This window comes from Nothoprocta perdicaria, unplaced genomic scaffold (assembly GCF_003342845.1).
Source record: "Nothoprocta perdicaria isolate Ctin4 unplaced genomic scaffold, notPer1 scaffold_170, whole genome shotgun sequence".
Lineage (NCBI taxonomy): Eukaryota > Metazoa > Chordata > Aves > Tinamiformes > Tinamidae > Nothoprocta > Nothoprocta perdicaria.
The window spans coordinates 1,487,427-1,497,290 of NW_020454872.1; the positions used below are offsets into that span (position 1 = coordinate 1,487,427).

The 9,864-nt window shown below is 62.2% G+C and overlaps 1 protein-coding gene across 1 annotated transcript in view; it reads right to left on the reverse strand.

The window, feature by feature from the left end:
* Window positions 1-865: 865 nt before the first annotated feature.
* Window positions 866-9,864, reverse strand: part of STRIP1 (striatin interacting protein 1) — a 9,394-nt gene continuing 395 nt past the window's right edge. Inside the window, exons 2-21 of the mRNA XM_026036064.1 lie at window positions 9,379-9,448; window positions 8,851-8,925; window positions 8,238-8,372; window positions 7,738-7,858; window positions 7,200-7,268; window positions 6,825-6,931; window positions 6,507-6,634; window positions 5,902-6,084; window positions 5,566-5,783; window positions 5,213-5,278; window positions 4,952-5,015; window positions 4,221-4,292; window positions 3,891-3,965; window positions 3,574-3,671; window positions 3,031-3,157; window positions 2,836-2,936; window positions 2,562-2,628; window positions 2,239-2,343; window positions 1,909-2,113; window positions 866-1,130 (exon numbers count right to left, since the gene is read on the reverse strand). Of these exons, the coding sequence (XP_025891849.1) occupies window positions 883-1,130; window positions 1,909-2,113; window positions 2,239-2,343; window positions 2,562-2,628; window positions 2,836-2,936; window positions 3,031-3,157; window positions 3,574-3,671; window positions 3,891-3,965; window positions 4,221-4,292; window positions 4,952-5,015; window positions 5,213-5,278; window positions 5,566-5,783; window positions 5,902-6,084; window positions 6,507-6,634; window positions 6,825-6,931; window positions 7,200-7,268; window positions 7,738-7,858; window positions 8,238-8,372; window positions 8,851-8,925; window positions 9,379-9,448 (2,334 nt within the window). The 3' untranslated portion in view covers window positions 866-882. The remainder of the gene's footprint in view (window positions 1,131-1,908; window positions 2,114-2,238; window positions 2,344-2,561; window positions 2,629-2,835; window positions 2,937-3,030; window positions 3,158-3,573; window positions 3,672-3,890; window positions 3,966-4,220; window positions 4,293-4,951; window positions 5,016-5,212; window positions 5,279-5,565; window positions 5,784-5,901; window positions 6,085-6,506; window positions 6,635-6,824; window positions 6,932-7,199; window positions 7,269-7,737; window positions 7,859-8,237; window positions 8,373-8,850; window positions 8,926-9,378; window positions 9,449-9,864) is intronic.

Sequence of the window (9,864 nt, forward strand, 5' to 3'; positions counted from 1 at the left end):
CATTTTTGCCTCCCTGCAAGCCCCGGCGCAGCTGGAGGTTGCTCCGAAGCGGGTGCCTGGCCTTCCTCCTCCTCCTCCTCCTCCTCGGYGGGCCATGCTGCTCCCGCAGCCTGGGCGCACAGGGGCAGGGATGGGGACGTGTCCATCCCCGCTGGGCATCGCGCCCCAGCCCCGGACCCACCTCATCCGGCGGCCTCGGGACGCGCGGGGCACACGGAGCAGCCCCATGGAGCAGCCCCACAGGAGCAGCCGGGGGGCCCCCCCCCATGCAGCCCCCCCTCCGTCCCCTCGCTGGACTCACCCCTCGATTCCTCCCCGGCAAAAGCCACAGGGCCATGAACAGCTCAGACGCACTCAGGGATGTCACATGGATGTACATATATATATTTATATATATAAAAATGTACAGCTCGTCCCCCCCACCCCACGGGGCGGGGCAGGACTGCAGGTGCCAACCCCCCAGCCCCTCGGCAAGGGGGGCCCCTGGGTCCCACCAGGGCCTGGCCCCAGCACGGGGTGTTCGCCGGCTCCCTGTTCCCGGGTCCCACAGCAGCACCCAAGGGCCCCTCACCCCCTATCTGCCCCCTTCGCCCAGCGCGGCCCCGGGCGGCTGGAAAAGGCGGGAGCCCCAAGGAGGGAGCTGGGATGYGTCCCACAGCTCTGGCCCCTCTGGTGGGGCTCCACCCTGGGCACGGGACGGAGCCCGGCCCGGCCTGGGAGGAGGCCGAGCGAGAGGACGTGTCCCAGCTCCRGCCTCCTGCCAGCCCCGCCGCCGGGCACCCCGCGCCCCCCGAGCGTCGCGYCCGAAACCGGGCGGCTGCAGCGGGGCCTCCTGGGCCGAGCTCCCCCGCGCCCTCTCCCGCTGCGCCCGCCGCCGGGCCGTCACTGCAGCAGCTCCTCCCAGGAGATGGGCCGCGAGAAGACCTCCCTCTCCAGCCACAGGTCGTAGTTGACCTGGAAATCCTCGGGCAGCTCCACGCGCTGGCCCAGCACGCTCTGCAGGCAGTTGTCCACGGGCAGGAAGTCGGGGTTGCCGTGCGCGCGCTCGTAGCGGCGCGCGTTGAAGCGCTCGATGCTGGCGCGCAGGGCGCACTCCTCCGCCTGGAAGTCCCAGGGCCGGGCGTCCAGGTCTGGCCGGAGGGAAGGCGGGTCACAAAATCACASAGGGGTTCAGGTTGGAAGGGACCTCTAGTCCAACTCTAGATCATCTAGTCCAACCCCCCTGCTCAAACAGGGACACCCAGAGCACGGGGCACCCAGKCACATCCAGGCGGGTTTGGAAGACCTCCGGAGAAGGAGCCTCCACAACCTCCCTGGGCAGCCTGTGCCAGGGCTCRGGCACCCTCACASTGCACAAGTTCTTCCTCACATGSAGATGGAACTGCCTGTGTTGCARTTTGTACCCAYTGCCCCTTGTCCTGTCACCGGCCACCACTGAGAAGAGCTTGGCCCCTTCCTCCCTACRTTCYCCCTTCAGGTATTAGTACCTACTGATCAGATCTCCTCTCAACTGTCTCTTCTCCAGGCTAAACAGACCCAGCTTGCTTAGTCCTTCCTCATATGAGAGATGCTCCGATCCCATCTCTCATGGGAGAGATGCTCCCATGCTCCAGTCATCCCTGTTGCTCTCTGCTGGACCCTCTCTAGAAGCTCCACAAGCCCCTGGCGCTGGGGAGCCCAGAGCTGCCCCCAATGCTCAGCTGCAGCCTCACCAGAGCCGAGGGGGTCACAGGGGCGCTCTTTGGGGGACCCGTCAGCCAAACACCACAGCCCCAACCCCTTCCCTTTCTGCTGCCACCCCGAATCCATCCACAGAGCCCTGCAAAGGGCCCGCTCTGGCTCCAAGGCAGCCCCACACGGAGCGGGAACGGGCAAGARGGCCCTCGGCAGCGGCCGCGAGGGACGCACCGTTGCCGTAGGCCCAGTCATCGTTGAGGCGGTGCCGCACTTTCTGGTAGATGGCCGACATGGTCTTCATGTTGCTCTTCCTCCACTGGCGGCCCAGGTACTTGGTCTGCACCTTGAGCAGCTTGAGCACGTAGAGCTGCATCATGGCCTGCTTCACCTTCAGCGCCCGCTTCAGGATGGGCGCCGACTTGAACACGACCAGCATCTGAGGGGCAAAAACGCCCCGCAAGAGGGGAAGGAGGCCTGAGGAGGCCGGCACGGAGGCTCAGGGGCCACCAGTCCCCGGCCCTGTCCCGGGCATCCCTGCCAAGCCCCGCGGCGCTGCCTCACCATGGTGCGGGAGTGCTTCCACTTGGTCAGCTTGTTGAGGATGCGCAGGAGGTTTATGCAGGAGAACAGGTTCCTCCAGCAGAACTGGTTGTTATCTCCAGCTTCCTGCRGGGAACAACGCAAAGGCTCAAGGAACGGGGAGGGACGGGAGCAGGGAGGAGAGGCCGTCCTGCTCCAAGGACCCTCGCCCGGTGGAGGATGTAGTTGGATATGCCCAGGAGCTCCCAGGGTGCCAGGGCAGGGGGACACGGCCCTGTCCCCTCCAAGAAGCCACCCACCCTGCCGAGCAAGCCGAGGGCCTGGGGGACRAGGAAGCAGCTTACCAGGCTCTCGGCCGTCAGCTCCGGCAGCTCGTGCACCACRCAGTACGGGTAGTCCAGGACGGAAATGCTGCCCGAAGGAGGGGGAAACGTTGTCCCTACCTGGGGTAGGGGCGATGCAGGCCCCGTCCCGCAGGAGAGGGGCTCTGATGGGCACCTCCCTGGCATCTGCCTGCATCCAGGCCACGGCCAGGGAGCCCCCATGGAGGGGGAGCAAAGCAAGCAGAGAGCCCCCACCCCACACCCAGCTGGGCTCCCTGCGGCCCCCTCCCACTACCTGTTCTTGGCAGTGATGTAGGACATGATGTTCTGGTTGAAGAACTTGAGGATGAGCGGGATGCAGTTGGCAAAGACCAGGTGCTGGGCCATGTACTCGAACTGGGAGCAGAGGCAGGGAGGGCAGGTGAACGGGGGGCCACCCTGGGGGCTCCCCGGCCCCGTGGCCGGGCGCTGGGACCCTGGCCCTCCTCACCTGGTAAATGTGATTCAGCTTGAAGTGCTTGAGCAGGAGGAGCAACACGGCGGAAATGGCTTTGACGATGATCTCCTTGTGCCGATTGACATCCACGCCCAGCTTCATGCTCTGCAGCACCGTGGTCCTGAGGGACACGAAGGGACCCTTCGGTTGGGACACTGTCCACRCCCTGCCAGCCCTGGGGGACATCCAGCGCACCCTTCCCTTCCACATCCCTCCTGTCCCTTAATCCCAGGTCAACAACCCAACAGTGGCCACTGGCTGCACTTCACCCCCAAAACACAGGGACAACCCCCTCCATGCAGCTCAGAGCTGTAACGAGCATGTGAGGAGCATGCAGCTCAGAGCATGTAACRACACCCCCATCGGCAAAAGCAAATCCTACATCTCGTGGAAACCGGATCCACTGGGAAGAGGAGCTTCCCAAGCTGAACAAGGCCAAGCCTAGCGCCGGCCTGTAARCTTTGCTGCACCCTGCCAGGGTCCAAGCCAGCCTCTGCTCCTTTCCTGCTGCCACCCAGCACCTCCACGGCCACTCACGGCATCTCCTCCGGCAACACGTCCGCCAGGATGTTGATGGAGTCCGTCTTGGCTTTGGAAGTGGGGGCTGCAGCAAGGAGGATCTTCAACAGCGCGATCTGAGGAGAAGCAAGAGCTGGACCAGGGGAGAGACCAGGCATGGACCACCCGACCCGTCACAGGATAAAGTAACAAGGCTGGACGCATTAGGAGAGGAGAAGACCTGGAGGGCATCCCCGGAAATGTCTGAGAACAGAGACCCCAGGACCAGGCACCTCCACATGAGCTTGAGGGGGAGAGGGAAGAGCCCGGGGGTCCCTCGGAGCTCCCTGGCTCACCATGTACTGCGGCAGGCTTGGCAGCAGGCCCTGGTACAGGATCTCAGCAGGAACTTGCTCCACTTCCTCTTCCCCCTGGTGCCACGAGAGACGAGACAACCTCACAGCAAGAGCAGGCACCAGCAGAGCGGGTCCACGCCCCAGGCTCCTCGATCCCGAGGCAAAGCCAGGATACTCCCACTCCCAGCACACCCCCACTCTGCCCTTGGAAAAAGCCCTTCCCCAGAAGCCGCAGGACAACCCCCAACCTGCTCAAAGCCCAAAGGCCCGGCAGGCCCGGCACCCGCAGCGCCCATGCAGGGATGGGTGCCCCCTTCAGCCCACACTCACCCCTGAGAGCGGGGAGCGCAGATACTCGTCCTCCATGTGCACCTGCACCTCCGCGATGGACGTGTACTTGTGCTGCACGGAGACAGAGCGGCGCCTTCGTGCCCAGAGCGCCGGGTGCACCACCCCAGCGCCCCGCGGCRCGTCCCGCCGGGACGGGCTCACAGAATCACACAATGCTTAAGGCTGCAAGGGACCTCCAGAGGTCATCTAGGCCAAGCCCCTGCACAGGCAGGGGCACCCAGAGCACGGGGCACAGGGTGGCATCCAGGCGAGTTTGGAAGATCTCCAGAGAAGGAGACTCCACAGCCTCCCTGGGCAGCCTGTGCCAGGGCCCTGCACCCTCTCTGTTAAGCAATTTCTTCTTAAGTTCCTGTAGAACTTTTGGGGCTTCAATTTGTGGCCATGTGTCCTATTCTGTCCCATGAGCTCTGCAGAAACCTCTGCCATTCCTGCCCATTAGACACATCTAACGCTTGTGAACTGATCCCGACAGCCAAGGTGACAACTGCTTGTCTCAGCTCTGGGCAGGTTTAGGTAGGAAAGGAAAAGCAGCCGAGGAAGAGAGGGACTCAGCCTGGGAGACCAGGCAAGAGCAGGAAACTCRAGGCCTCTCACCTTGCGGGGCAGAGAGAAGCCAGGAAAATGAACGGCCTGCCCTGTCCCTGGTGCTGCGGGCAGGGGAAGGGACCCCGCACAAAGACGGGGGGCAGAGGAATTCCTCCCTCGCCTACCTGCTTGAGCGTGCGGATGCTCTCATGGATCGGCCTGGGCAAGCCCACCACGGTGTTGGTGTCACTAGAGAGAAGGGCAAGAGCCAGGACGGGTGAGGAGCAAACCCCGAGCCACCTCCACAGGCAGATCCCAAACCGCCCCGGGAGGAGCTGGTGACTTCAGGGCTTCCGCGGCGGCACCGGGAGGGCGATGACGCCCTGCGCACGAGTGGCCTCTGCCCCAGCCCCACAGCGTGGCAGCCCCTCGAGCCGCCTGCCTACCTGCCCAGCGTGTAGCCGATGAACTTGCTGCGGCTGGACTCCAGGAACATCTCAATGTCTTTCTCCCTGCGGGAAAGGGACATGAGAAGATGCTGCATCTTCTGGTCAGCCCCAAATCCCCCTGCTGCTGGGCGGGTGCACGAGAGCCCCAGCCATAAGGCATCGCAAATAACTGCTAGGCAGGTGAAAGAGATGGTACCAAGCCCATGGACCACCAAAGAGACCATCAGATTGACCACTCAGCCCCTTGCTGAGCTCCACAGTGATGGGCAACACAACCTCTGCTGTCTTCCCTGGCCAGTCACTCCATCTCTCCCCACAGCCTGACCCAAGATGTGGCCCCACGGACTCACCGGACCTTAGGGGCCCAAGGGAGGCCCTTGGGGCAGGCGATGCGGTCGCTGGGGGGGTGCTGGGTGGGGGGAGGCATCACTTCATCCCGTTCGAGGGGGAAAGTCTCTCCCTCCAGGCTGTTGTCATCATCGTTTTCTTCCTCTTCCTCGCGGGAGTCATCGGCTTTGTAAGGGTCCCGCTCGTTGAAGGCATCGAGGTTGTCCTGCTTGATCAAAGCCTGCAGAGGGAAGGAGCCGGGTAAATTCCCAGGGCAGGAGCTGCTCCCGGAGCGCTGGTGCCGGGCCCGGCTGTCCCCCGATCAGCGTCACCGTCCGCAGCGCCCGCTCCGGCCTCACCTTGTGCTCCCGCCGGCCCCGCTTCTGCTGCTGCTCGATGAGGTCGGAGGCCGATGCCGGCGGGGACGCGGCCCTCATGTTGCGGATCACCTTAATGCTGTCCTCGGGCAGCGGCGGGAGCCCCAGGATCTCCCGCTTCTCCGCCTTCATGCTCTGCAGCTCCTCGAAGCCCCCGAGYGTGCACTGCAAGGGAGCCCAGGGCACCCTGACACAGGAGCCTCCTCCACGCGCAGCACCAAGGGCTTCTCCTCCTGCCCTCCCTAAATCCACCACGAGGCCCAAATCCTTCACAGAGCAAAGCAAGATCTATCCGCCCCGGCACTGCTTTCATCCCTGAGCCAGACCAAAGGGACAGGAAGGTGCTCAGTAACTGCAGCAGAGGCAGCTGGACCTTCTCCTTTGCACGCACCCAAGCTCAGCACCTTGTTTTGGCTGCAGCTTGGAGTCCAGCTCTAGAGACCAACCACCAGTGCTCCCCTACACAAACCCKATCCAAGTTTAACCTGGAAAGAAAGGACAGCCAGCTCGGGGGTGGAATTTCCTTCCCTTATTAAAGCTAAAMCTACCAGAGTTATCTCAACACCCCCCCCCCGCCTCTCACTTACCAGCACAGTCTTCCACAGCAAGAGCAGCACCTTCTTCATGGGAAAGTGTGGAGCGTGGCCGCTGCAGAATTTGGTCACCATCCCAAAAAGCATGACGGAGAAGGGCTCGTTGTTGTAGAGMGGCGCTCCTGGGTTCACACAAGGACAGCAGGGCCGTGCTCAGGCCTGCACAGAGCCCCTGCCACCCCCCACACTCGCAGCCTACATGCACCAACCCCGGCAGGAACCAACCCGATGCCTGTAGCTCCCATTAACCAATGTCCAGATCCAGTCACCGCCCACTGCTCCTTTCCCCCTGGAACCTTCATCCCGTTATACCCAGCTCCGCGCGGAACGTCTGCCTCATGGCCTTCCACTCCGCCTTGTCCCCCTCGGCCTCCTGCCGCACTGTCTCCACGATCAGGTACATGATGTTCAGCAGCACCCTGCAAAGAGTGACAAAACGGGCTAGTTCCTGCGGGGCACGAGGCCGTGGCGGGTTACAGAGAGCCTGCGGGCACCCTGTGCTCTGGGGGAAGCCTCAGTTTGCCCAGGTCATCCCCCTGCTTCCATTCCAAAGCTCCCGGGCCCAGGCTCTGGCGCGGGACAGCATACAGACTGACCTGCAAGTTAATGTACAGAAACACCCCCTGCCCTGCCCTGTCCCCACGGTCAGGAGCTGCTGTCTCCTCACGCCCAGCCCCGGCTCCGTACCTCAGATCCGTGCTGTCGGCCAGGGAGATGGCAGGTTTTCTCACCGCGCTGCTGCAAGCTGCACTGTTGCTGCAGAGGGAAAGGAGCCTCAGACACGGGGGCTTTCAGGAGAGGAGCCTCGGACACGGGGGCTTTCGGGAGAGGAGCCTCGGACACGGGGGCTTTGGGGAGAGGAGCCTCGGACACGGAGGCTTTGGGGAGATTTCGGCCTTGGCACGAGCAGCCTGCCCAGTAGCACCAGCCCTCGGGCCAGGCAGTGCTGCGATGAGCCCCAATTCACAGGGAGGTCGAGGGAGGACCAGAGCCACTTCAGCTTACTGCCAAACAGCACAGCCAGAAAGAATTTTGGTATAATTTGCATATAATCCTGCATTACAGAGCGCTCCCAAACAATGGGAGGCATTCCAGTACTGCAAGGATTAAATTAGAGATAGGCGAGGAATGAGATTGGAGACAAAGCAGCTGCCACCAGCTAGAAAGCCCCATGCCGAGAGAAGAGCTCCGGGGCCATCTCCGACCGTCTTTGCTTGACACTCACTCAATCTCCATGTTCAGCAGCTCCACCAGCGCGTTGAACGTCCCCACTTCCAGCAGCAGGAAGATGTTGTACCTCATCCAGGCCTGCACGTCCGCCTCGGAGCCGCACTCCCCGAAAGTGCCTGTAACAACATCCTTGCTGGATTCCCGCAGGAACGCCAAGGCCCTCCCGTGTTGCCAGCGAGAGAGAATGGAAACCACATCCACAAGTTTTAAAACAAGGAAGCAGATGCAGGGGGCAGAACTGCCCCCTTGTGGGTAACAGAGTCAGGGCAGCACACCGAAAGTACCAAATTTTGGATCAAAACCTCCAAATTCTGGATCTCCTATAAAATCTTTGGCTCTCAGTGCTGTTAAAAGCTTATAACCTGAAAGACCATGAGAGGTTCCCTTAGTTCTGAGCATCCAAAGACACGCTGAGGAATTCAGGCATTTTAAAGCCACAGTTTCCAACTGGTTGCCCAGACCGAGCGGCGGGAAGGCAAGGCAGCCGCGCGGCACCTTGGGCAACGTAGAGGATGGCGCGGGCAACGCGCAGCCGCTTCTCCCGCGCGGTGACCTCCAGCCCGTCGAGGAGCCGCATGGCGTGAGTGCGGTGCTGCTTCTTGTCCAGCTCGGTCCACTTCTTGTCCCGCACTGAAAAGCCAAGGCCAGCAGCATGAGGACACGCAGAGCCCCCCCCCAGCATTCAAATCTGAAAGCATCCAGCGGGAGGGCAAGGGGGGCYGCCCCGCTGAGCTGGGTGCTCGTGGGAGGCTGCGTGTGTCACTGGGCACGTGTGGCGTGGGCATGGGGACAAGCCCTGCTCGCAGSGCACGACTGGCACAGGCGGCCCAGGGAGGTTGTGGAGTCTCCTTCTCTGGAGGTCTTCCAAACCCACCTGGACACCGCCCTGTGCCCCGTGCTCTGGGTGTCCCYGCTGGAGCAGGAAGGTTGGACTAGATGATCTCTAGAGGTCCATTCCAACCTCGACCATTCTGGGATTCTGTGACTGCAGGAAGGTGCCCGTTTGACAGCACTTGGTGCTGATGGGGAAAGAGCTGAGGCCCTCGCACACCCACCCCGCACACCCCGTCCCTGCCCGTGCGGGAGAGGCGCAGGAGAAGGTTCTCACCATGGAGCCTGAAGTCTTCCTCAAAGCACTTGCGGTTGAGCAGGAACTCGGGCCCTTCCGTGTAGCTGTAGAGCTCTGCCAAGGAAGAGCGGAGAAACCGGTCGGTCACTCGCAGACACCGGGACACAGCGGGGAAACCGATCCTGGCCCCCTGGCACCGCTAGCTGCCATCAGTCACCAAAACCAGCGCTTCTACCTTTCCTTTTTSTCTGATTTAAGTGCTTTCATGGCTAAATGATTTCAGATCTGCCTTTTCAAGGAAAAGCTGCTGTCAAGCACTTGAGGAACAGCCTTTTGCTCCAAACACAACCCGGCCAAGCTAGCTGCTGCTGCAGCCCAGAGGAGGGAAACCAAAATGCACATCCAGAGGATGGCAAAAAAACTAATTACGTGACGTGGCATCCTTTTCAACAAAAATGAGGTGTCTAAAGACATCAGCAAAGCTGTACTGATGTCGATGGACCCCTTTAATCACTACCAAGACAGAAAGAGCAGGCGATTAATTGAGCATCAGGCCCATTTCCTTACCGGAAAGCTCTGCTGCCCATTTGTCGGTATCCGCATATTCAAACTCCAGGTCTGGGGACTCCGAGTAGCCCTGAAAGCGAGACAAAAATTCAGTTAAATTATGGCTTTTCYGCCGGGCCGCGACAACCCTCAGGGCAGCGCCGAGCCCCTGTATCGACTCCGGGCGCTATKTGTGTCTAAGGGATGCAAAATTCACCAGCGGCAGCTCGGCTGTTACCAAGGCAACCCCCAACCGGCCTCCCACCGCCGCCGCCGCCACAGCGGGGCCGGGCAGCCCTCCTGGACACGGGGTCCCTGTCACCGCGTCCCGGTCACCGTCCCCATGGAGAGCCCCCGGGAGAGCCCCCGGGGCCGGGGCCCGCCCGGGGGGTGTTTAGAAGGGACACGGGGCAGCGCCGGGCGCCGCAACGGGGAAAGGCCGAGAGGAGGCGAGCACGGAGCGGGACGAGGCCCGGCGGCCCCGGTGGCACCGGCGGCACCGGGGAC